The sequence below is a fragment of the Mangifera indica genome, chromosome 3 (assembly GCF_011075055.1).
Source record: "Mangifera indica cultivar Alphonso chromosome 3, CATAS_Mindica_2.1, whole genome shotgun sequence".
Taxonomy (NCBI): Eukaryota; Viridiplantae; Streptophyta; class Magnoliopsida; order Sapindales; family Anacardiaceae; genus Mangifera; species Mangifera indica.
In genome coordinates, this window is record NC_058139.1 from 21,475,633 (window position 1) to 21,503,056 (window position 27,424).

The window sequence follows — 27,424 nt, forward strand, 5'->3', positions numbered from 1 at the left end:
GTAAATTTTCATAAATATGATCAAATACAAGCAATACTTAAATATTTAGCACGTACAACAATGTAAAGCAGAAATAGGCTTCCCAAGGTACAACCCAAAAAGCGTTATCTGAGACTGATATAAATCCTTAGCGCAGAATAGGGTTTTGGAGCTTTAAAACACACTCAGAGAGCCAGAGTTGTCGCCTCCCAGCAGCTGCTGCAGAAAACCCTAAGCGCGCCTTTCTGCTGCATCCACCCAACCATGGCCGTCGGGTAAACTAGCTGAAGCTCGCCTTTCATCTGTTTCTCGACACGAATACTTGGAAGCAATTTTTGAATTGCTGATTTTTTCTTCGTTGTTTTGGTTTTTTGCAGAAAGAACAAGAGGATTTCCAAGGGAAAGAAGGGAGGAAAGAAGAAGGCGTGAGTGTTGCTTAGTACATTTAGATTAATTTACTTTCTCCTCCTTCAGATCTGTCGTCGTTTTTGTGATGCTGGTTTTTTATTCTTTGTTATTGTACCAGGGCGGATCCATTTGCCAAGAAGGACTGGTATGACATCAAAGCTCCATCTGTCTTCAACAACAGAAACGTTGGCAAGACTCTTGTTACCCGTACTCAGGGTACCAAGGTAATTTTGTTCCTTATTGATATAGATTTTATTAGCAGTTTTTCATTACGGGTTTTGGGCTTAGCACAAAGTGTTTTGTGTGATAGTATTCGTTTTTAGGGTTTAATGACTAACGGGTTTTAATGTTGATTGCTTATTGCACTTAGGGTTTTGAGATCCTTCTTTAATTTAGTAGAGTTAATGTCGATTCTGTTGTCTTTGTTTTATGTGTTATTTATCTCTTTTTAGAAGTTTTATCTAAAATTGATTTTGAGTGAAATAAAATTATGTTTTTGTATAGAGTCCTATCATCTAAATACAATACATTATATGCTTTTTTGTTAATAGGCGGTCTTAAGTTTTTTATAAGTCTTTATAACTTTGTATAGTTTTTAGTTTTTACACATGGTCTTCTATGAAGATTTTAGTTATAATGCTGTAACATGCTAAAGAATATACCCATCTTTCATCTGATTTTGGAAATGCATGCTGTGCAATGTTTTTAACACGCGCTGATGTTTGTGTATTGCCATAAATTAACTACCTAGTTCTCGAATGTAACATCTCAACACTTTGACAGATTGCATCAGAAGGACTCAAGCATAGAGTGTTTGAGATATCACTTGGTGATCTTCAGGGTGATGAGGAGCATGCTTACAGAAAGATCAGATTGAGAGCTGAAGATATTCAAGGAAAAAATGTCCTCACCAATTTCTGGGTATGGTTTTTTTTTTTTTAAATGTTGCAATGGCTTAATTAATACAATTGTTTCTGATGAAGTTATCTTTTTTTCTTTTTTCTCTATATATATATATTCAGGGGATGGACTTCACTACTGACAAGTTAAGGTCCTTGGTGAGGAAGTGGCAAACTTTGATTGAAGCTTATGTGGATGTCAAAACAACTGACAACTACACTTTGAGGATGTTCTGTATTGGATTCACCAAAAGACGTCCAAACCAGGTTAAGAGGACATGCTATGCACAATCCAGCCAAATTAGACAGGTAATTGTCAAAGTCTTACTATCATCTGTACAAAAGTGTTGTGTCTATTGATAGTAAATGTTACGATTATGGAGGGGCTCAAAGAGTCAAAGTATTGTTTAGCTGCTGATTTTGTATGAATGTGTTGAATTTATGTGATCAATGTTGACTGCTAATCCTGTCTTTTCAGATTCGCCGCAAGATGAGGGAGATCATGATAGCGCAAGCAACATCTTGTGATCTTAAGGATCTTGTCCAAAAGTTCATTCCTGAAATGATTGGGAGAGAGATTGAGAAGGCAACTTCAAGCATTTACCCCTTGCAAAATGTTTACATCCGCAAAGTGAAGATCCTAAAAGCTCCCAAGTTTGATCTTGGAAAGTTGATGGAGGTAATGTATCTTGCTGGTTCTGTCTTGCTGCATGTCCTACACTTGGGACCATTCTTTTTATGCTTCAAGGTCAACTAGATTGAAGTTAATTAGTTTTAAAGATTGTTACTTAGACTTATTGGATCCAAAGTAATGAAATTATTCTAAATAATCCTATTGCATTGTCACCATTTATATCAATTGCTGACAATTTCTTTACAGAAAGGACCCTTGTTTTTTTCTTGGGATCAGTTATAATCTTGATTATGATGTAAGCCAATGTCTGTTCATTATAGGTTCACGGTGATTATTCAGAGGATGTTGGCGTGAAGATGGAGAGGCCTGCTGATGAGACAATGGCTGAAGGTGCTACTGAAGTAATTGGAGCTTAAGTGAAGAGTTTTTTCTTGTCTTTTATCTATGTTCCAGTTTAAAGATTTTTTGAGCATTTTTGTTTTAGAACCTGAGTATGTTTAAGTTGCGCATTTGTTCTAGCAGAGATTTTTACAATGTTTATGTTATTACATGCATTTATGTATTAGTGTAGGAGATAATTTTTGGTCCAAACCTCGATTCAATGAACAAGAAGTTTTAGCCTTATTTTTCTATTGAATATCATAAGATCCTTTGCCAAGTATTCTGATGATTTGAAGTGCCCACATCTCAATCCCTTCTATGCATTGGTGATCCTAAGGTTGTAAATGACTGAGCTGCCAGGGTTCAGAATTAGTGATCCTAAGGGTGAGATCAATGATTTTTTAGAATTAGTAATCAATCTAAAATATCGAGAAACGGTGGGCAAGGGTTCAGAAATCAGAATATACTACTTTAAATGGAACCCTAAAAAGGGAGAAACATAAAGAATTAGTGAGGGCGTAAAAAAGAGATCAGTATTGAAAGAGATGGTACCAGTTGCTTTAGAGTTCTGTTCGAATTGAAATTCAACTCGGTTCGAATTGAATTCAAACTGAAATTTTAGTGCAATAACTTGGTATATGTTCAGCTTGAAAAATAACAATATTCATCCCATCGGAAGAACACTTGGAAAATCAGAACTTCGATTCACAATAGACCCATCATTAATCGATGGCATACTATGCAGTAACTTCTGAACATATATATATATATATATATATATATATATAAAAATATAAATATACACACACGGTGGTTGTGCATTGATACAATTTCGTAGGAGACTACTTATAAAAATTGCTCAAGCAGCTTATTATGATTACATCAGGTCTACTTCTTACATTTCTTTCCAAGTTAAAGTTGAAATATTTTTCCTCTGAACCTTTCATTCTTTAGTTGTTGAAGGTCTCACACACCCACATAAACAACACACCTTCTTCCTCTGTCCACTACTTCTCCCACCATGGGAAATGAAGTCCTTCAGGAGTGCACCTGTTTTACTTTCTGAAAACTTGTATTTTCCTTTTGTTTTATTGACATCCTCCAGTTTCAGCAATATATACTGGATGGTTTGAACTTCTAGCTGCAATCGGCCAATCTTTTCAGACCCTTTGCAGGCCTCTTCTGTCACTTTGTTTCTGCAGACATCTCTAGTTTCTTCTGATTCTGCTGAGGACATGCCCCCTGAAGTTTTGGGGCTCTCTTCAGTATCATTTGACAACTGAACGTTCATCTCCACCAGCTGAAGAATAGCTTCCTCAACTTCTAGGAGTTGTTCTTTCACTATGTCATACTCAGGATCATTGCCCTTCTTGCTCTTCTTGTTTATCTCCATTTTCTTTTTCAAATCTTGCACAGTTGTTTGAAGATTTGTCAATTTCTGAGCATCGGAAGAAAGTCTCTCCAAAATCTTTTTCTGGCTCTGTCCTTTATTAGGCTCTTGATCGCATTCAGATGCCTCTAGCTTGTCAACAGCCAATTCCTTCTCAAATTGTGATTCTGAAGAGGGATTATGCTGATCCAGATTCTTGGACTGATGATGTTTGGGGATATTTGCCACTGGTGCGGCAACTCTTTTTTGTTTGCTATTGAACATTGACTCAATACTACTATCTTGCTCAGCACATTCCCATAACTCGAGCGTCCCATCATTGGCCCCGCCATTCTGTCTCCTGTTTCTTCCATAGAAAGAAAAGTCTGAGACTTGATCAAGTGGAATATCTTTCATTGATGTTTTACTCGGAATCTCAGAAGTTTCAAGTTTACCCTTCTGCAACTTTGGATCATCAATGAACTCGTCCTCAATTTCCATTGTTTTCTCAAATTCTTTTTCCTGATATGTGAAGGTGCTTCTTAAAGTAAAATCTTCAGTCTCTGTTATTTCATCTTCAACATTGAACCCAATTTTTACACTTTCCTGTATTTCAGACTTTTCCATTTCTTCAAATATCGCCTTCTCAACTGCTTTTATTCTAGTCTGGATCTCCTTCAATTCTGAAATTCCATCAGGAATCATAATGCATTGAATATCTTTGAGTTCTTGACTGTTCATTTGATGAAGCTGACCAGCCAATTCTGAACTCTAATAATAGCAATTTAGATACTTGTTAGGCCAACAAAAAAACTCTGGAATTTAAAAAAAAATCTTCCTACTTTTATTCTAGATGTTCATTTGCATAAAAAAGTAATGTTTTCTAGAGGAGAAAAAGCACATTACCATTTGTTCTTCATTGCTTGCCAGACAATTCTTTTTCTGACGAAAAACATTGTGTTCCAAAGACGCCATATTTTCTTTCAGGGAAGCTATTAGAGGAACATATGAAGACAGCTGGGACTTCAATTCTCCGATTTCACTTTCCAGGAATCTAACTCTTTCTTTCATCTGCTGCATCTCTGTACTTTTTGTAGCACTTTCATCTTCCAGACTCTCACAAACTTTGGTAAGCTCATGCACTTTATTTTCAAGTAGAACTTCGCGGGTGGAAGAAATTTGCAGATCAAAATAAAAAGACGCAGCCTCAGCCTCACAAAGTCCAAACTCATTGCTTCTCTCCTGCAATTCAGTGCTCAAGTACACCTCTCTAATCCTTTGTTCTTCAACCTCCTCACGTAACATATCCACTTCAGACTCCAAAAATCTATTTACTTCAGAAAGGGATTCAATTTCCAATTTTTGTCTTGTGCAATATTCAGATATCTCAAGAACGTGTTTCTGTACGTCTTTTCTAATAAGTTTTAAGTCTTCACACTCCTCCTTCAGTTCTTCAACAGTTTTGCACAATTCCATATTCAAGTTATGTGCAGCCTTAAGTTTCTGTTCTGCTTCTAAAAGCTCTGTAGCCTTCTTTCTCAGAGAATCCTGTCCAGCAAATGTTTGATTCTTCAACTGCTCATTGAGGTCTTTGACTTCATCCAGCTCCATGTTCAACTTGTCAACTGTTTCATTTAGTAGTAGACCTTCTGCTTCTTTCATTTCCAGTTTGTCCCCCAGCAATTCAATCTTCTCCTTGAAGTCACCGTTAATCATATTGAGACAGTTGAGATCTTCAGAAAGTGCTTTAACTTCCTCAGCTTTCTCAATTCCGAAACTCTTGAAAACCAAAGAGAGGTTGCTGAGATCCAATGCTTCCTGCAGCATCACACTATTTTCCTCTTTAAGCACACACATCTCATCTTTCAGGACCAAAAATTTCTCAAGCAAGAGTCGATTTTCCTCACTCAGCTTGGAATTTTCTTGTTGCAATGCCAGGTAAGCCTCTTGCAGAGTCATCAGCTTTATACCCTGATTTTCCAATTCAGCTTTTAATGTGTCCTGTCGTAGCTCTCCCTTGCTCACTTCCAAAATTAACTGCCTGTTCATCTCAAGGAGCTCATCCTTATCTTTTTGCAGCATATCATGTTGCTGAGACATTGTTACAACCTCCTGCTCAAAGATTGTCTTCTCTGACTCAAGTTCAGCTCCCTCTAATCTCAGTTGTCCGAGCAAAGTTAAAAGCACTGAGTTCTCAACTACTAGTTGCTGCTTCACATCCTCACTACTCAAAAGTGAACTTTTCAAATCCTCAATATCATCCAAAATATGCAGGATAGGGATTTGCCCCTTTTCAATCTTATATTCATGATAGTTAACGGGATCAGATTGGAGAGCCCTAAACAATTGATAAATTCCGAATCTCAGCTTTTCAATCTCATCCAACAAGAATTCTGTTTCCACCTGCTGCTCAAGATTTTCACACTCCAACTCGGAAATCAGTTTATCTGATAATTTGGAGGCCTCAATATGTCTCTGACATTCTATTAACAGAGATAGATTCTTTTGTTCCAGGTCTTCTATAAACTTCTGCAAAATGAAGATCTCGACCTGAGCATTTACAGCTTTATCCAGTTCTTCTTCAAATTCTTTCTTTGTCAGTCTAGTTTCTTCTTGCAGTAGACGCACATGGTTTTCCAGGTCTGCCATTCTGGACTCATATGTATTTACATAACATTCACGCTCTTGTTGCTCCACAGTTAGAGAGCCTCGTAGTTCTTCTACTTGACAAAGTGTGGATTCTTTCTCCTTCTCAAGATCAGCATATTTTTCCTCTAATCTTGTAAACCTGTTTTCCAGCTTACCAAGTCTCTTTTCAACATTTTCAAGCTGAGAGACTAAGGTGCTTCTTTCCTTTTGGAGATTTGATTTCTCATTTTTGAGCAACTGGCAGAATTCTTCTAAGCTCTTTGACTTTGCCCTCAAACCTTCAAGCTCAACATTTGCACCAGCAAGTGATTTTTCCAGCAACACATCTTTTTCCAAGAGCTTCTGCATATTCTCACTCAAAATTTGAAACTGAGAAAGCAAGGTAGTTTTCTCAGCAACAAGAGAGGATTTATCCTCCCGGAGAAACTGGCAGGACTCCCTTAATTCCTTGACCTTCTCTCTTGACCATTCAAACTTGACACTTAATTCTGAGAGTGAAATCTGGAGAGCAGCATTCTTCTCCAAAAGATTATCCATGTTCTTCAACTTCTCATATAGAGCCTCTTTCTCATCTCTGTGCTGTTGGCAGAATTCTTTCAGCTTTGAGTTCTCAACTTGCAACTCCTTCACCGATAATGCAAGGAATTCAGGATCCAAACCTACTGAGAGGACTTGCTCCACTAAAGCCTGGTATCTCCCATTTAAGGCGATGATTTCCTCCTTCAAATGGTGAATCTCCAGCTGGAGGGCATTACTTTTGTCCACTTGGAGTACAGTCTCTTCTTCAAGTTTCTTTTTCATCTCCTTCAAGCTAAGAATTTCATTCTGTAGATTGTTTATTGAATTATTAGAAGAATTGTTCAATTCAATCAGGTTCTGATTTTCTGTTTTAACCTTCTGGATGTCTTCCTCCAAATCACGATTGCATATCTCCAATTCCATGAGCATTTGAAGTTTATTTTGAAGCTCCAATTTAAGAGCTTTCTGCTTCTCTTGAGATTCAGACTGCACCCTCTGCAGAGCCTTAAGAGTGGCTTCAACTTGGACAAAACGTGAGTGTTCATCCTGCATTAAAGCCTGAAGTTTCTCCAGCTCTATTTGCTTCTCAGAAAGTTCTTGATCCTTCACTGCTATTTTCTGGGCCAGACTTTCTGCCTCTACCCGTAGAGACTGATTTGATCTCTGCAACAAGTCATACTGTTGCTCCATGATATTTAGTTTTGAAACTCCCAATAGAATTTCATAGTTCATTCGTTTCACATCTTCTTGGGCATGAAAAATTTCATTCTCCATCTTAGCCATCTTCTCCAAACACCGCTCGTACTGGAAAGCTGTGGCTTCTTTTTCTTCATTCAGTCTGGAAAGGGCTTGCTTCAGTGCTTCAATTTCAGCTTCTGATCTTTCAGTTTGTTCATTAAGCATTCTGACATTTTCCTCGGCAAGTGAAATCTTTTTCTCCAGTGCATTTATCATCTGAAGACATTGCTTGTACTGAAGAAGGCAAGCGTCCTTTTCAGCCTCTAATCTAGAGAGTTCTTGCTTGAGATTTTGAGCTTCTATTTCCACCTTAGAAGCACGCTCATTAAGTCCTTTCGAGTCCTCTTGGGTTTTGGAGATCAGAGTCTCTAGATTAGATATTTTTCCCAAACAATCATTGCACTGAAGAAGTCTGGCATCCCTTTCAGCTTCTAATCTGATGAGTGATTCCTTCAACACTTTAATTTCAATGTCTGCTTTGCTAGCTCTTTCATCAAGCCCTCCAGCATCTTCTTGTGCATGATTAAGTTCTTTCTCCAGGCTAGAAAACTTCTGCAAACTCTGTTGGTACTGAAGAAGAATGGATTCCTTCTCATCTTGAATCTCAGCAAGTGTTTTCTTTAAGGTTTCAACTTCACTGTCAGTTTTATCTGCAAGATTATGGTTGTCGGCTGAAAAATGAAATAAACCTCTTTTGGTTATTCCAGAATATGATTCTTCTGAATACCCTCCATTCCCTTTCAAATCATGTAAGTTGGCTGAAGAGAGTCCCAAGGCATCTTTCTGCAAGTCGTCAGGATCAAGCAATGCACGTATGGGATGTGTCATTTCTGGTGTATGAGGCTCAGCCCCGGGGCCCGTTGGCCCAGATGGTGAACCATCAGGTAGAGCATAGGGTACTTGGTTGGGAAATGCTTCCACCATGGTTCGATGGGCCTGACGGAGCTCAACAGTTGCATAATCATATCTCTCTGCTAAAGCACGATAAGCTCGGTAAAATTCCTCAACCAATTTCATGAGCTCTGGACGTTTCTTATAGTACATTTCTGCTCTCCTCGCAAAAGAATCTGCATCTTCTTCAATGAGCTTGATCATTGCTTTGACTTTGGCATCCATATCTGTTACAACGGAATCAAACTCAGGTAACTCATGGCCCAAAATCTGGGAACTTGTACTCAGCTATGACTTAAAAAACCTTGACATTTAGATCCAGGGCTATGAATCTATCATCTATGATTATTATCATGCATTAGATAACAATAACATTATTGGGTCTCCACATGTGTTTTAATATTGTAATGTCAGCTAAAGGGTAAAGACTAAAGAGGAATGGTTGTTAAAGTATCTAGAGTTTGTACATATATATATAAGCAAAAGAGGACATAGATTAAACATGTTTGTATAAATTGGTTTCAATCTATGATATGGTAAATTGGTAATGAAAAATCATCGCTGCCCGTTGAAAGAAGCATTAATTAAGAGTAGATATAGCAACACCAGCTGAAACAAGAAACTATAAGAATTCTGGAAAATTACGAGCATTATGAGAATGAAAGCAAATGCTATAATGCACGTCCATATGCATTCCCATATTAATTCATGTGAGGTTTTCCATTTTTGTTGGGATGTTAGCCAAGAAATTCTTTTAACAAGGAAGAAAACGGATGGATTTTTGCTTTTGTTCTAGAGAACTAGAAAAAATGCACCTGATTGTTAAATTTTCAAAGCATTAGATGACTTCTTGTACGCAAAATTTACATATGTACATAATATGTTAATATTCATGATTAGTGAGTGTTTATTATTTTTACACAGTTTCCCATCGAAACTTAAGGACAAAGTGCATACCTGTAAGATTTTCCTGAAGCCATTTCGAATTCTTTGGGCTAATGTGACTGTCCCACCACCAAGAATACATGCGCCTGGACTCCTGGTGTAACAAGGTTGCCATGACCTCAGAAAAGAACTACAACACTACTGGTTTGGATGTTGCAAAAGCCTGGTTGTTATACCCCGGCAATAAAATCTAAGGGAATTTGCCCTGGCCAGAAGAACAATTCAACATAGTTTCACCATCCGATTATCCTAAAACAGCCTTCAAGTTCAGCATGCCTCAGTCCTTGACCACTGGCCAAGTTAATAAAGCTACACTGTAAACATTAAGAGATGTTGAGCGACAGCTCGTGTGAGCTTCTTTATATTATAGACTGAAAAGATTGTCAGCTCTTCAACCATAAGGGAAATTACCTGCCCAATTCAGCACCGCTCTCACAAATGCAATTCCTTATTTGGGTATCCTTCAGAACAGAAAATCAGATGCAAGCTGATCCAAAAACGAATAAAGAAGTTGAGACAGGTCTTAAATTCCAAAGGTAAAAAAGGCACTTGAAAACTAAGGTCAACACCATCAAGCATTCATACTTTGAATCAAAATAATGTAATGTGTGCATTGTCTCATTTCTAGAAATGCAGGATGTAGAAAGCCAGTAATTTGCAACATTTTAGACACTTGTTCAACAAAGTTAACAAAAGAAAAGTTACTCATGACTGATCCACTCATAGAAGAGCTAATTATGATCTTCATGAAAATGGTCTCAACAGAGAACTATAAAAATAGAATGAAAAAAAAAAATATTAAAGAACATACAAAAAATGTAAAAGAAATGGTGATACCCCCTGATCAGCAACCAAATCTACATTAACAGAAGCACAAAAGGATTGAATTTTAAGCATAAAATCTTCAAAAGACAGCAACTAGGCCCTTTTTTTAAACCAGCAAGAGCAAAAAACTTACAAAATGACAAAAACTTGGAAATGGGTTCAGATCGGATAGCAGCAACAACTATACTTCATAATAACAGAGAAACACGAAATTCAGCCAAAATGGCCTGAAATGAACTGCGAAAACTGAATCATGTACAAGTGCCTGGATCAAGTACACACCATAAGAGTGAAAAACGTTGATGGGATATTCTCAGCAGCTGTGATACTTCTGCTCCAGCTGCATGTCGTCTTAGTCACCCCATTTTCTCTCTCTAACTCATCCACACAAACACACACTCTCTCTGTCCCATGAATTCTTCCGTGCAATATACTCTCAGACTCAGTGCACTCAACTGTAAAATTAAACTGTAGAAACCACACAGATGGAACGCACGAAATACATATAGTGAAGACCGGGGTGGCTCCATTGGCAACAAAAACAAAACATGTTACATCAAGCTTTAAAAATTCGAATAAATATTCTGATAAAATTATATTAGATTATTTTGATTCAAAAGATAAGTAATATTCAATAAGTTAATACTCAAAATCGGTGCACATATATTATCTGAGTGGCATGGCAAATTTGACAAATAACTCGAGTTTAAATTTGAGTTTGAACAGACTCGATTTGAATATAACGTTATTCTTCCCTAATGAAAAAGAACAAAAAAAACAGGACAGTTGTAGCTCTTGCTGTCTTCTGTCGTTTCTTTCAATGCGGACTGCGGATGGTTTACAGGACTTGAATTTTATGAGATGACTAATCTACCCTTGCTTAAGATCTGAAAAATGTTCTTTCTTGGAGCTAGAATTTCGCTCTTGACAATAATATAAAAATTGTCTTGATAATTAGCAACTCAACAACTAATCATATTTCATTATTTAAAATTGATTTGAATACACACGGGCCATCTATTGAACTTTTCATGCAAAATCATGAACTAAAGATGATTATATTTAACACCCTAGTGAGGATATCAGTAACAAAACTATATTAAATTCGAGTTAATTTTAATAATAATATATAACAAAATGATTAGTCGTAAAAATAAAAAATAAAAAAGTCACCATAAAAAGAACACTTTAATGAAAAATCGTTAATAAGCCATTAAATTTGGGTTAAATTGTAAAATTAAAACTTTAATTAAATTTTTTTTTTTATTCGAATCAAATATAAATTTCAGCTCAAAGGACCCATAAGTCAAGAGGAAGGTCTAAATGGGAACATTATATCATTATTTATAATAATAATAATATTACAGATTAGGGCAATATTATTGAAATGTGAATTGGGATTTAGATTTTGGATTGTTGTAAAATCAGTCCTTGTCTTAAAGGTCAGTGGTTGATTTTCCTTTTCAAGTGTGGGCCTTTTTGGGTTGAAGAAAAATTACAGAACAAAACACTTTTTGTGATGACTATTTCCCATCCAACGTTTGACAAATTGTGTATATATATATATCATTTTATCTTAATATTATAATATAAATTAGGTTGAATTTGTCAAATATTGAGATTCAAAATATTACAATAATCCTTACGTTAGAATGAATTGTGAACAATAACCAATATATGTGTTTAATTGAGGTTAATTATCGATTAAACTATGAATTAGAATAGTTTCAATAGTTTTACCACAATTCAGCTTGATTGGAAAGTTAAATTCGATTTGGAGGCAAGCTAGAATTGGGCTTACAGTTGGTTTCCAATCAAACTGATCAAATTAGCTAATTTGATTTTCAAAAAAATAGATCTCGAGATATAAAAATCATAATGATTATCAATTTTAATACCAACAATAATATATCGTATAATTAGATGAATTTAAAATTAAATTAAAATAATATTTAATTTTATTATATTATTATTAATACTTATTATAAATACAAGTAATATTACCCTTACCTTAAAATCTAGAAGGCTTTTTCAAATCCTAGCTCCTCCCTCTTCTAGCTTTTATTTTTTTGCGGACAAGAGGAAGACTAACCACGCAAGCCTAGGCTAGGTAGGTCAATAGGGTTAGATTTGATATAAGTTAAGTTCGAACAAGGACAAATTTGAAAATTTATTTTAATATGAAAAATTCTAACTTAAATTTGAAATTAATGAGTTAAAGTTTGAATTCGGTAAAAAAATAATTTAATTTTAAATTTAATATAAATTGACTCAAATTCAAATATTTAATAAAAACAAACTCAATCTTTAACTTGAATTAAATCTGAATTCAAGTTTAATCTCAAATAGTTCAAATAGAATTCATCCCTACAAGTGACATTTTCAAAAAGAATAATCGTTAAAACAATACTACGTATATATATATTTCGGTACACATATAGATATGTCATCATATGATTAATTGTTACTTCATCATTAATTCAAAATCAGTCAATTACGTTATGAAACATATATTTGTATACATATTTATGTATAAAAAATATAACTACATAGTTTTATTCTAACCATCAATACGATTAAAACAATAAAATTATATGCACATACTTATGAGTACATAATTGAATATACAAAGGATATGTCATTATTTGACTAAGTGATTTTAATTAAAAATAAAATAATATTTAATCACATAATAATATATTATTTGTATACATAATTATATGTCTGTGTTGATATTATATTACTCTAAGTCAAAATTCATAATTATAACAAGAAAGTAAAGCCAATTAGATTTGTCAACAGCATGATTGGATCCTGTGGTACACAATTTAAATCAAATTTATCACTAAACTTAAATTTATCATAATAATCATGATATTTATTGTATGTATTCATTTTTTATATATATTATATGGTTGGGTATTACTTAAATTTAATCTGTAACCCTAATGCTAAAATCTGTAAGAGCAACAATATTATATGTATTCATTTTTTATATATAAATTTATACACAGTTATGTATATAATTATATGGTTGGGTATTACTTTTTTAATTCAAAATCACTTAATTATATGATGATACACATAAATATATATTTATTTATATAAAAAAATAAGTATACATAATTTTATCGAATATATAAAGCTGGGACGTTGCTGTAGTGACAGGTTACAAGCTATCTCCCAAAGTGGTCACATCAAACAAAAGAGGAAGCCCCTAATTTAAATGGCGTGGCGACCAATTTCTATTGATTTAAACTACTTACCAAATACATGAACCATGCTTTAAACACACTGTAACATAATTATATATCACCGACAGTGTGAAGTTGAAACCCTACCCTTCTCTACTTTTTCTCTCAATTATTGGTGCCACAAACTCAATATAAACCATTTCTCTTATGTGAATGAATCTTTCTCTCGAGTCTTAGCGAACTGCAACCCTAATTTGTTTTTGGGTTTAACTCAGGGTGGATTAGATTTGAGTCGAAGCTTGCTTGGTATCGATTCATGCTTATACTTGAATATCATTGCCTTTTACCATTCAACCTAAATATGGTCATTGCAGTCCTTGCACAATCTTGAGAGTTTTATATTTTGTTAACAACATGAGCGATTGGGTAGAAAACGTGCAATTTCTGTATTTAGTGGATGAAACAAGTATTTTCAAACAAACCCTTGGTGGGAATATGTTAATTAATCTTCAGTAATGATATAATAAATCTATCTATGTCCATTCACACTTGGGTCGCAAATGAATTTAAATTTAACATAAAGTAATATTCATTTATATGATGATATTTTATCTAAATATTTAATTAAATACGTAAAATTGAATAGACATAATATTACCCTTATTAATAACACTTGGGCCCCAAATCAATTTCATGGCTCATCTTCTTTTCCAAAAGTAGGAGACCAATATATGAAGGGATTGTTTATTGTAATAATGTTTTGTCCCTCTTAGTGCACATCACCTCAACTTTTTTTTTTTCAACACCCCCACCAACCCTGAATTAGAAATTTCTTGTAAAACCTGCGGAAAAAAACAAAGAAACGTGGGGAGAGAAAATTGTTTAGATGGGCCCCCAGTGAGAAGAAAATTCCAGATTTTGTTGGTGTTTTTTAGTGGCGGAGCCAGCTTAGCCATGCCAACCCATACTCCCCTTCTAGAGATTCTGGAAAGTTTATCAAAAGTAACCATTTTTGTCCTTTCCAGGAGGTTGGGTTCAAACTAAATCGAATTTAAATTTGTTTGAATTTAAGCCCAGTTTGATTTATATAAAATTAAACTCGAGTTTAACTCATTTCAAAAGAGTTAAGCTCAAGTTTAGCTTAAACTTGATTCAAATTTGAGTTTTTAACTAGTTCGTTATTAAAATAAACATTGTTTTAATATATATCGAGTAAAATGACATCATTTTATATCAAAATTTTTAGCTCACGAGCTTAACGATCTAAACACTTCAAAACTCGAGTTTAAAAATATTGAAATTTCAGGTTTAAGCTTAACCCATTTCAGACTCATTTGAATAGAGCTTAAATGAGTTTGCTTTGAATTTAGCTCTATTTCTTACGAACATTTAAATTACGTAAATTTATTTAAATATATATATATTTGAAATATATTATTATATAATTAAATAATTTTAAATTAAAAATAAAATAATATATAATTATATAATAACATATATAAATATGTATTTAATTATTACCCTCCGATAAGTACTTTATAGAGGGAAATGAATTCCTTATCATAAATATATAAAACAATCTACACCTCTTCCATGTGCGTCCAATTCACCTCTTATTGTCCCATTAATGGAGGTGACTGTGTGTTGCCGAGAATGTTGTTGTCTTTTTAAGCCTTTGGGGTCCTACTCTCTTAACTTCATATGCTTTTTCTTCACCACAAGAGATGGACCAAATGTCATTTAGAGTGAGAAAAGATGTATCTGATTCAAACTAGTTTGGATCGAATCTGTATTTCAATTTGAAAAAATCAATTTCAAATTAAAACTCCAACTCAACAATTTTGTTTAAAATTGACTCGTAATTATTTGATAATATTATTCACTACAATATTATTCACCCCTTTGATGATCCTTCTAGTAAAACTATACACTTGTCCGAGCGAAGTCAAGCTTAAATGAACACTAAGCTTTCTGAACTTGAATATGTCTCAGACCTCACTCGGCCATACTGATTTCTCTGAGTGGAAAGCCCACTGGCCCAATTCAATTTCAGGTGTAAGAGAGTTAGAATTTTTTTGTGTAACCCATCCCTATAACCAACTGAATTTCATGAAAGAAGGTCATATAAAGTGATTATGAAATTCTTGAAAATCAATTTTAAATTTAATCCAATTTTTTAAGGTCAGTGGTAAGTGTGGATCAAAGCTAAGCCTGCTCGGACTCAGTTCGGTATTCGGTTTGAACAAGCAAAGATCAAGTAAAGGTAACCTCAACTCAATCTAGTCACCTACAAATTAATTTTCTCTTACCACTTTTGATGGTCTTTCTCTTTCTTCTCTGGTAGGTTTGTGATGTATTCTTTGATAAACATCTTGTCAGTTTAAACAGACCTTTATTTGAGTTTGTCTCGATTCAAATTCATCTTTAGACAGTGATAGTCTTCATCAGCTAACCTAATCAAACCATAAAAGAGAGCTAATTGGGCTATTTCTATGGCTCAATTATAAGTTAAAAAATAATTAATTATATTACTTAATTATAAGTTATTATCTCAATTTGTACAGATAAGTTTGTTTAATTTATTTATATGTATAGTTTTATTATTGTTTTATCTTACACATTTTCAAAACGAAATGTTATAACAGGAATATGTTATGTTATTCATAGATTTAGTTTTTTGATAAAATTATATGTATTCAGTTTGAGTATTTAATTAAATATTCAAATAATATGTTATCATGTGATTAAATAATTTTAAGTTAAAAATAAAATAATAGTTAATCACATGATAACACATAATTTACTTACAGCAATTGATACCCAAAATTAGATGCACATAACATTGCTCAATTAGTTTAGGGAAAATGACTATTTTCCACCCAAGTTTTAGCTGAAAGTTAAAGTCACACGCATCTGTGATAGTTGAAAAACTTAAACTCTCACTCATAACTTTCAAAAATAACAGTTTCACCCCACTCTTCAATTTCAACTTCCGACATCCCTTTCGACGTCTTCTTCGACCTCCTCATTCTCTTGGTGCAACGATAAATGGTGTGACGAAAAGATGTATATCTAACATTACTCAATTAGTTTAATGATAAAACTATGTATATTTAATTTTGATTATCCAATTGGGTATATATAAAAGTCAATCATATAATAACATATTATCTGAGTATCAAAACTAGATACATATTAAAAAATAAATCTCGATAAACATGGATAACATTTGAGAGGAATGTCTATATAAAAACTATATTTTTTTGAAAGTATTTTTTTGTGTGAGTTCAATTATCACAATACTTGAAACATTTTTAATTTTCCTCCCATATCTTAAATATTCATCATCTAAATAATAATCACAAGTAATTGTTTTAAGGGTAAATTGCATTTTGGAATACATGGCTACATAAGTTTGGGTTTATGAATTTGGAGAACCCTTTGGGCAGACAAGGAGATGAAACCAAAGTTGTTTACAGGGCAAATAAATAGGAAGAAACCAACATTTAGTAACTTAACATATATATTACATGACTATTGCCTTGGTCACATAAATGTTGCTTTACTTAAGCTCATGCATTATTATTTTTTTTTTTTTTCATCCAAAATAATTACAATTATTTAAATTCATTTATATCAAACATATGTTCATAAAATTTATAGTTTTTCCAATTTTTAAAAATCAAAAGTCATCAACATTTTTGAAAAAAATTAGCATTCTTGCCCTAATAATGTTTCCAGACTAACAAATTCTATAATAATTATCGTTAGGGACAATATAGTAATTTCACAAAAATCTTGTTAAGAATCATATTATCATTTATATTTCTAATTTTGACACCATGTTATGACTCTTTTCTATAAAAATGTTAAGTGAAAATTTATAATTTAAAAATTCAAAGAGTGAAAATATATAATTTTTTCAAAATTTGGGTGAAAAATAATAATTTACTTTATCGATTACACCTTGCATAACACAATAAAAAACCGTGCATAACTTACATGAGATCATGCACAAGCAAGGTGTCATTCGAGATCAAGTTGTTAGCTTTTCAAAGAGTCAATGCAAGAAATGGTTTACATTCTATGAATGATTCATGCACGACCTTTCACAATTCATAAGACATTAAAGAGTAAGGAGTGTTGTTCATGGTTGATCTATCCATTGATTGTTCAAGTCAATAAGGTGAAAAGTCAACATTTGACTCATGATCGTTTAAGACCAATGCATACCCGTACATAGATAAAATCTCATCACATCACATGTTCTAGACTTTTCACAAGGAATACACATAACACAATGATTACCTGTGCATGTAAAATGCACAACTGTGTATTCAATTAGCATTCTTGAATCTTTGGTGAGTTCTTTGAAACTTTTCTTTTTCAATTTTTGAGTTATTTTCTTCTGGTTTTAGATGATGAGGGTTAAGGTTGTAAATTGTGAATGCAAGTTTCTGCATTATTCCATGATTCAAAGAAGATTCAAGGACATTTTCATTTTATAGTATGTCTTAAATGGATGGTGTAACTGTTAAACTCCATAAAGTTAACAAATTCAAGCCGAGCCGAGCTTTCACATATAATTGAGCTCGAGTTTGTTGAGCTTGTTCAAACCAAGTTCAAACTTGACTTGAATTTAGCTCTAATTTAGTTTGACTAGTTTTTCGTTATTAAAACGACGTTGTTTTGTGTTAAAATTTTTAATTAGAAAATTTGATAAATAGTTCGAACTCGACTAGGGTTTGCTCATTTGAGTCGAGCTCAAACTGACTCGATTCGAGTCCAACCCTAATCCATGGTAAGTTATTTGTATTTGCTTCTTGTATTAAATGAGCTTGCCTTTGTTATTTATTTGTCATGGATTCTCTTATTTTGCACTGGATGGGTATTGGCAATTGGAATTATATTTGGAAGGTTTTACAGCTCAAAAAGAAAATGAAGTACAAATAAAGTTAAGGGTAAATTTAAGCCAAACCGAACCCGAATAAAAACCAGTTAAAGCTTGAATTGAATCCAAAATATCTAGCTTGAGCTCGTTCATGTTGTTAAATTATAACATCGAGAGATGAACATTAATGTCAAAGATGGTAAATTGATAATTAATATTATCAATTTAATTTTTCAGATTTTTTATACATTTAACATTTAATTTTTAATATATACAATTTAATTTTTTAAATATTCAAAAATTTTAAATAGACAATAATAAAATAAAAAGTACTTTTTTATTCCCTTAAACTGATAATTAATATTATTAAGTAAACATTAACATGTCACAAAAATAAAATGGCACAATTAAAGATGCATAGGCATGAAAAAGATCTAATTTTTTATAATCCTTGTTTCACCCTGCCACATTCCTTCTATACATAGACTAATTTGATTTCCTCTCCAAATAAAACTCCATTTCAAATCGAACAAATTTGAGACTCCATTTCAAATCAAACAAATTTGAGATAATATTTGAAAGGAGAGCATATATAAAAACTATATATATTTTAAAATTATTTTTTGGGCGAGTTTAATCATCATAATACTTCAAAATTTTTTAATTTTCCTCCCATATCTTAAATACCCATCATCTAAATTATAATCAAAATTGATTATTTTATGGGTAAATTGCATTTTGGAATGAATGCAATTTATTCCAAAACTATATAAGTTTAGGTTTTATGACTTTGGAGAACCTTTGGGCAATTGAGGAGATGAAATCAAAGTTAGTAATAGGGGCAAGTTAAATAGAAAGAAACCAACATTTAGTCACCCAACATATGTATTAAATGACTATTGTTTTGGTCACATGAATGTTGCTCTACTTCAGCTCATGCATTATTTTCCAGAGCAATATTATGTGTATCTATTTTGGATATATATATATATATATATATATATATATATACACACACATACCTAAAATAGATACATATAATTTTATTGTATTTTATATTATAAATAAATGATTATTTTTATATTATTTTTGAGAATTCATTAAGAAAATTAATTTATATCAAATAAAATTTGTAGTATTTCTAATTTTCCCTAATTATGTTTACAAATTAATAAATCGCATAATGATTGCGGCAAGAGATTATATAATAATTTCACAAAAATATTGTTAAGGATAATAAAATCAATTATATTTCTAAGGATAAATAGTATTTTTTTTAATCCAATATTTAACTTGAAAACATTTTTTCATGTAGAAATAACATTTGCTCACCTAAAATCAAATTCAGTTAAAAAGGGTAAAATAGTAATTTATCATAATGTAATTTAAAAAAAAAAGAATAAAACAATTACCAATAACATTTAAAAATGACAATTTAGTTGTTGAAAATTTTAAATACTCATGAATCAATCCCTGAAATTTTTTTAAACCTTTATATATTTCGAAAATATTATTATGGATATGATACTTATAATATAATATTTATACCGTTAAATTATTTCATTCTGATTAGTTATTTGGGGGTGCAACTATTATTTTTTAAAAAAAGCATATTAAGAATTTTAAAAGTTTTGGAAACCTCTCAAACTTTTTTGAATTTCCAAAAACCCCCTAAAACTTTTCGTAACACACCTAATATTGTGAAAAATCTATCCGGTTACTGCCATACACTTGACCATTCAATTCTTGATGAATAGAATTGATAGCTTAGATTGGGCTGGATTTGTACCACAGTCAGCAAGACCCAATTTGGTGTTTCACGCGTTGAAACTATTTTTACTAGAATCTTTCTTTACTAATATTGTTTATTTTGTTAGTAATATTATCGATCTTATTGATAACACTATCTATTTTATCATTGACCTTTGATCAAATCTCCAACCAATTCAACCAAGTTTGAGTTCAAGTTGGTCATTTAGGATTGAAATCAAATTTAAGTTAGTCTGTATGTGGGTTTGGTTCTATTAGCAATACTATTTATTTTATCAATAAATACTTTATTTCGATAATGATCTTTGATGATATTTTCGATCAGTTCAAACAAGTTTGAGTTTGAATTGAAAATTTAAGATTTAAATTTTAAGCTGAACTTAAATCAGTCCATATTCAAGCTTGGCAATTGGAGAAGCTTTCAAAAAACATCATAGGAAAAAAGATTTGTTAAAGAAGAAAAATAGTTAAAAAAAATGAAAAGTTATCAAAGAAGATAAATTAGTTGACGAGTTTCTAGCAACTTGCTCGAGTCAAGCGAAGGCTATCATGGCTCAATTTCAACTTGTTTGGGTTGAATCCGAACTGATTCAACTCAGACCCACCCATAGGTTAAGTTATAAGTATTGTGGGTGGTTCTTACTAAAGTTGGGCTCTTATTACAAGTTCCTACCACAAACAAATTAACAAGTCCCATATGAAAATGCTTTTTAGTATCTCATGCTCAGTACCAGGATTTACACCACATCTCAAGATTTCTCAACTCTAATTATCATTCCCACAGAAGCTCAGAATTGAATGATATTCACAGTTGGTATACAATTTAATCAAACTTAGGTTCTATTCTTATGAATAAGAATATATAATTTTTCTAACAGTGCTCCTAGGAAGAGCACATCTCCACTAATAAAATGTGTAACTTTTTTGCCTGGATTAAAGAAACACCCTATTATACAATGAAAGTAGCTAAAGTTATGGAACCTAGATTGGCAGATACCATATTATTGTACAAATGCAGAAGCCTGGCTCGTGCTGCTTAGAAAACATGCCTCTCTGAACAAGGATTCAAAGAATTTCATCTTGTCCCAACTTCATTTTCAGTGCTGTGGAGTGAGCGATGGAAACAAAGGTATTGATTGTAATATCAGCTTCCGCCCGCTTCTCCGACTAGGAGATGACCCTAAGCCAGTGTTTGGTGGAGAGACCCTCTTACTGTTGGGAGAAGCAGTCTTAATACCACCCTTGGGAGAGCAGTTGCTTTGAAGAATCTCGGGCATGTCGTCTTCAGGGCACTTCATCTTCTGAGAACGGAGAATATTGGGCTTTCCATACTTGTTGCCAGCGTAAAACCCGGAGGAGGATCCGATAGTAAGTAAAGACCTCGATGGTTTGCACTTGGTCAAAAATGGCAGCTGAACCAACGATCTGGATTACAAATAACATTTAAAATCTAAAGACAATAAATGTAACTTCAGTGGAAAACAGATGGGTCAAATATCAAACCTGGAAAACTGCAATGGTGTTGTGGGCAGAGCAGAGCCTGGATTCTGCTCTTCATTTTTGGGGATTTCAGTTTTCTGCAATTTTTTGTCAACTGCACTCTTTTCGCATGTCTCCATTTCATCTTCTTCTGGTTCACCTTCGGTTTCCATCAATATAGAACCTGAGTTTCAAAAGTAAACAACTGGCATAAGAAACATCGGCTCAAACATAATATCAACATGTCAATTTGTATGTCTAGATAGAAAAAGCTGATAGGAATAATATACTAAAAGAGCAGTTTTAAGATTTTTTTTTTTTTTTTTTCATGAGGCTTCTTAAAGCCAATATCAAAAAAGGGCATGTAAGCATAAGGGCACACTCACCATCCTTTCTGCCAAATACATTCTTGCACCCTTCACATCTGCAGTTGACTGAGCATCCAACACCACCCTAAGAAGAAAAAAACCCGTTCTATTTTAACCATTTTATATGAAGCATCAAAACAATACCAAATGTACCAAGAAATCATACCTGATAGCATTCGCAGTATTTCTTTAGGCAACTAGATTTCTTGCAGTTGCAGCCTCTTTTATGTCTTGCTGAAGATGGTGTTTTGCTAGGTTCATCCTGCTGCAAATGCAAAAACAATCAGGTTATCTACCAACTTGAATTTGTGTTAAGCAGAGGTTAAGGCCAGGCTTATAATCTAACCCCGGGTTCAGGTAAAGAATCAGAGCTCCTAACCACTTTAGGAGCAAATGCAAGTGGGTTCCGCGACTCAATTTGTTTGCGAGTCGCAAGAACTGTATCTTCATGAATAGGCTTGTTGAAGCAATCTTGGCATGAGCATGGTTCTATGCAGTAGACACCAGCAGCAAAGCATTCACAGTAACTACATGGTTTAGAGAGAGTAAGAATGATAAGTGTAAAACATAAAAAATTGAAACCTGTCATCGAGAATTAGGACCTAAAACACTAATTCCTCTATTGAATGATTAAGAAGTCAGAACTTACAGTTTCAAACACTTTGATTTCTTGCAATTACAACGCTTGCAAGGCTCAGTTTCTCCTACATTTTCCAACATACGCCTAAAACCAATTTAAAACCATCATGTAAGAATAAAGATACAAAAATTAGATGGTAAAATTATAGTATTAAATGCAACAATGTTATATACATATCATCTTGTCAGGTGCACATACCTCTTCTTTTTGGGGCTATTCTGATTAAACTCTTCAGACACTAAATATCCAGATGTCTGAGAAGAATTTTCTGCCAGTGGAACTCCATTGCCAACAGCAATCATGTCTTTGTCAGTAGAGGCTGAAGTCAAAAATTCATGCTGAGGATCTTGACTACTTTTAGGGGAGTGAATGGAGGAAGTAGAGCCAGGCAAACTTAATTGTCTTCCAGAAGAAAAATTTTCATGCTTGGTGTACTTGTTATCCTTTAAACTTATTGCTAAAGCATTTAAATGCAAACCAATCCCAGGCAAAATGCGCTGAGGAGAATCATTGGAAGGCTTAAATGGCACCACCTGTGTATCTTTAGAAGCAAACCTCTCATCAGATTGCAACAGCGCAGAAGAGCTACAATTAGAACCATAATTTAAGTTCTTCCTGCGAGCTACCATTTCAAAATCTAAACAACGCCTTAGCATACCACTGTGCAAACTAGGGATGGCCTGTAGACAAAAGAAAAACTGGTTTAAGTGCTTGCAGAGCATCCAATTTGTTCATAATATGTAATTGTTAAAGGAACAAATGTTGAGAGAAACCAATATTTAACAAACAACCAAAAGAATTAATATATGCAATGTGTTAAGTAACCAGTTTGTGAAGAAGAAATTGATCATACAAGAGTTGCAACTTCTACCTCAAAAGCAACTGGAATATTCATTCCCACCTTATCACCTTCTTTCTCACTCGGATCATCTGTTAAGCACCTATCCATATCATCACTAGCATCGCCATTGTGCATCTGGTTTATTTGTTGCAGCTCATTGATTTCTCCAGGTTGAGTAGATTGATCTTCTGTTTCATATTGCTGACAAGAACCAACCAGATCAACGATTCGCATATACGGCTCTCCACTAATGTTGTTTTGGGGGAATTGTGGCATCACAGAAGTACCAAATCTTGCTCCAGGGTCCATTGATTTATGCATTAGGCCCTTATAAGCCTCTGGCTGATCATGGAAGTTAAAAATTAATAGGTCTGCAGCATCAGACATCAAACTCTCCCAATCACATCCCGCAGCTTCCTTTTTGTGCTCGCCGTGGGATGTCCCACTCAAATGTACTTCAACTTCAGATGAAACATTTTCAGAGGCCTTTTCAGCAAATTGAACAATAGGCACAGATGCATGAGTCATTTCTGAAACAGAATTTGTCTCAATACCACAAGGTGTTGGGTCACAACCAGGGCTCCCACAATCATACTTTAAGGCTCGTGGAAGTTCAATAGCAAACTTTGAATCACTGGAAGCCTCAACAGATACTTCTTCAAATGAAACCCCAGGATCAAAACTTTCCCCACGTTGAGCTGAGTTATCATACACCTGAGATCCATCTGTTGCAACCCCAACATTAGTACACACCTTATTACCATTTTCAGAAGAAAGCCCTGGTTTTGATGGATCCGAACAGTTATTCCTGCAAAGAAAGAAAACATAAGATACAAGTGAAGTGTAAAGCTTGATAACAATACTTGGAATCTGCAAAAAGGTCAATAAATGTCATCAATTACCTTCTGAGGAATCTAGTTTCCTTGTGAGAGCTGACATGAGGTGAAGTGAAAATTGATGGGATAGAAGCAAAATTCAGTGAGTTGAATGTCTGAGTTACGGGTTTAGACTTAACTGGCTTGATTGGAGAAAGACTATTTATATAGTTAAAGACAGGAGAATCCTGCATCCAGGGAGAAAATATTCCTTCTTAGTTTCTTGAAGAAAGAAGAAATCATAAAGAGCTCTATAGACACACTGTAAATAAACATGTCTACACACTTGAAAATCTGACACTTGACTCTGAATCTGAATCATATACATAGATCAATGCAAGTGAAAATAAAACGAAAAAAAAAAAAACAAGAAAAGAGAGAGTAAAAAGGAAAAAGAAAGCAGATTCATGAATTACATGTATTATTCTCAGTACAGTTAAAACAAACACTAACAATGCTTTGACCCAGGATGTATGCATAAGTTCTTGACTTCTATGGAAGAATCTTGTTGATGAACCTTACGTGAAGTATAGTAAGGTATTTTTGTAGAAATTAAGAAGCAAAGTCAAAGACGACAAACTACACCACCCACAGAACCACAAGCCATGAAGCAGAAAAAATGACTGCATAAAAAGCTAAAACCAGAACTTAAACCCGAAGATCTACTTCACAATTCACTGAAATTCAACAATTCACACACAAAAAAAGCCAACTTTCTGGAATTTGCAACCACAAAACACAATAACAAAAACACACAAAGCACAATAATTCTCCCCCAAAACAAAAACCCACAAAACAGAACAAGATTTAAACACCATAAAAATAAAAGACAAGAAATCACCTCAAACTTAGAGAGTGGAGTGACGATCTGGTTAGTCTTCTCAGGAGTGTCCATTTTACTCTTTATCACCACCAACACCCCCACATAATCTCTTACAAAACCCTCAAACTCAGTTATAGTCCATTCCTTGTAAAGACATTATCTTTTCTCTCTGTTGACACAATGTTGACACAATGTTGTAAGAAATATTATCCAGTACGTTCTGTTGGGTTGGCGTACGTTCTGTTGGGTTGGCTTACTTTCTGTCTCAATAAGTCAGTGAGTGAGTCAGTTAAGTGTGGAATTTCTCATACAACCCACATAAGAATAGCCCTACTAACACCAAACCAAACCAAACCCCACCTCTCTTCTCTCTATCTGAATCTGAATCTGCAACAGCTGGCTCTATTTTCTTTCCTCTTTCTTATATTTTTTCTATAAAAACTAACGTCATTCTTTACCTTTTCAAAAAGTAACGCTGGATCTTCATCTTCCTCTTCCTCTTTACTCACTCAGCTTGGATTTTCGCTCAAAGCAAGACTGATTATTACTAGTATTTATTGGTGCAATAAGTTGGTTCTGTTTTGTCTTTTCATGGAAGTATTAGTTACTGATACTGTAGATTTTCTGTATGTGCAGACAGACAGAGACAGTGAAGAGCCGAATTTACAATTATAACCCTAGTTAACATATAAACAAACAAGATTACAGGGAGAATTATTGTCTAATACTATTTACACGTGTCAATTAAAGAATCATTTAACCATTATTGATCATTTATTTTAGTTCAATGCACGTAGCTTTACCAATAGAATTTCTCTAATGCCAATATTTTTTTTTCCCTTTTTGACCAAATAGTTTCGGTTTTACATTTAAAAAAAAAAATTATATTCACAATTTTATAAAAAAATAATAATATATTATTATAAAGTTAAATAATTAAAAATAAATTAATATATAATTATAAAGTATTATATTATTATTTATATATAAAATTATATATATATAATTATATCATAAAATTAAATTTATTTTTAATAAAAAAAATTTTACCATTCAAACTACCCGTAATAGTTTTCTCCGCCGGAGTTGAATCCATCCACACACCCGTTAGGGTCAATTATTAGGCATGGGGTGAGTAGTTAGTTACTTTGGACCATCATTCATTTATTAATTTTTAAAGTTTCAATGTCTTGACAATCACCGAAGACCCGTGAACAAAGTTAAATTTACTTTTATAACCTTTAATAATATTTGCTATAGAGTAATTATATTTTAATTTATAATAATATTGGACCAATTAGGAGAATGTCTTGTGCGGTCCGGCGCAAAAGAAAATTGGCGCACAAAATTTTCAAAAAGGCTGCTTATATGGTATGTAGCATGACCCTCACTGACCATGGACCCTCCCGTGACTTCCGCAAAGATCACCAAATCAACGTGGGGACACATGGAAATTTCGAAGATTGGAGCTCAAATCTATGCCTTGTGTTTCCATTCACAATGAATGTTAATTAAAATATAAATAATTTTCTTGGACCGAAGTGGACATGAATAAAGGGACTCTACGTCCGTATGTTGTCGGCCTTTCACGTGAGGGGTCCACGTCACAAAATAACCAAAAACTCAAGGTTAAGTAAAATCTCAAATTTATCCCTTATAATTTTTAAAAATTCAAAATTTTATTTATAAATAATACTTATTAAAAAATTCAGTTAATATAAGATAAAATCATTATTTAATAAAAAATTAAAAAACTAAAATTTTATTAAATTTTTTCTTTTTAATTTAAAAGTTTAATAATTTCCTTTCATTCAAAGTTTGAAAAATAACAATTTTACTACTAGAGTTTTAAAATTATTGTCAGAGATGATAAAGTTTATTGTCTCCAACCACATTAACTCTCCTCCTTGACTTATCTCCTCTTGTCGATTAGTTCCCACTCATTGATGATGATAATATCCTCTAACAAAGATGAAATCATTTTTGTCAAAGTTAATTACTTTAATCGATTGGTGAGAACAAGTCAATAGTTTGTTGTCTTCGACAATAATTTCAAAGCCCAAGGGCTAAAATTGATACTTTTTAAACTTTAAATGAGGAAAATATTAGATTTTCAAATTGAGAGAAGAAAAATATGATAAAACTTTAGCGTTTAAAATTATTTTGTTAAATAACTATTTTATCTTTAATTTTAACTAATAATTTTAGTAGAATTTTACTTATGAGTGAGACTTTAAATTTTTTAAAGTTGAAGGACAAAAATTTAGATTATATTTAACCTTGGGTGGAAAGAAGTATTTTGACTT

General features: G+C 33.2%; 3 protein-coding genes across 12 annotated transcripts; 1 reads left to right on the forward strand and 2 right to left on the reverse strand.

Annotated features, from left to right (window-relative positions):
- The first annotated feature begins 101 nt into the window (after window positions 1-101).
- Window positions 102-2,581, forward strand: LOC123212389 (40S ribosomal protein S3a-like). Its single transcript, XM_044631507.1, has 7 exons — window positions 102-254; window positions 357-404; window positions 506-611; window positions 1,171-1,308; window positions 1,410-1,595; window positions 1,765-1,965; window positions 2,241-2,581. The coding sequence occupies exons 1-7, from the start codon at window positions 244-246 to the stop codon at window positions 2,334-2,336; spliced, it is 786 nt and encodes a 261-aa protein (XP_044487442.1). The 5' UTR covers window positions 102-243; the 3' UTR covers window positions 2,337-2,581.
- Window positions 2,582-3,115: 534 nt separating this feature from the next.
- On the reverse strand, window positions 3,116-10,808 carry LOC123212387 (protein NETWORKED 1A-like). 6 transcript variants are annotated; one of them, XM_044631503.1, is made up of 7 exons: window positions 10,520-10,808; window positions 10,371-10,423; window positions 10,224-10,269; window positions 9,824-9,899; window positions 9,425-9,726; window positions 4,577-8,694; window positions 3,116-4,441 (listed from the first exon to the last, which is right to left on the reverse strand). In XM_044631503.1, the coding sequence occupies exons 5-7, from the start codon at window positions 9,525-9,527 to the stop codon at window positions 3,245-3,247; spliced, it is 5,418 nt and encodes a 1,805-aa protein (XP_044487438.1). In that variant the 5' UTR covers window positions 9,528-9,726; window positions 9,824-9,899; window positions 10,224-10,269; window positions 10,371-10,423; window positions 10,520-10,808; the 3' UTR covers window positions 3,116-3,244. The 6 variants fall into 6 exon arrangements, with proteins under 6 accessions (XP_044487438.1, XP_044487441.1, XP_044487439.1 ...); XM_044631506.1 differs by lacking the exon at window positions 10,224-10,269 and having other exon boundaries at window positions 10,371-10,418; XM_044631504.1 differs by lacking the exon at window positions 10,224-10,269.
- A 9,980-nt stretch (window positions 10,809-20,788) lies between these two features.
- Window positions 20,789-25,653, reverse strand: LOC123211327 (protein tesmin/TSO1-like CXC 3). 5 transcript variants are annotated; one of them, XM_044629977.1, is made up of 10 exons: window positions 25,137-25,653; window positions 24,323-24,483; window positions 23,481-24,228; window positions 22,778-23,259; window positions 22,589-22,663; window positions 22,286-22,466; window positions 22,106-22,204; window positions 21,958-22,024; window positions 21,596-21,755; window positions 20,789-21,517 (listed from the first exon to the last, which is right to left on the reverse strand). In XM_044629977.1, exons 1-10 carry the CDS (start codon window positions 25,188-25,190, stop codon window positions 21,190-21,192), a joined length of 2,355 nt encoding a protein of 784 aa, XP_044485912.1. In that variant the 5' UTR covers window positions 25,191-25,653; the 3' UTR covers window positions 20,789-21,189. The 5 variants fall into 5 exon arrangements, with proteins under 5 accessions (XP_044485912.1, XP_044485914.1, XP_044485913.1 ...); XM_044629979.1 differs by having other exon boundaries at window positions 22,106-22,201; window positions 22,319-22,466; window positions 23,451-24,228; XM_044629978.1 differs by having other exon boundaries at window positions 22,319-22,466; window positions 23,451-24,228.
- Window positions 25,654-27,424: the final 1,771 nt, after the last annotated feature.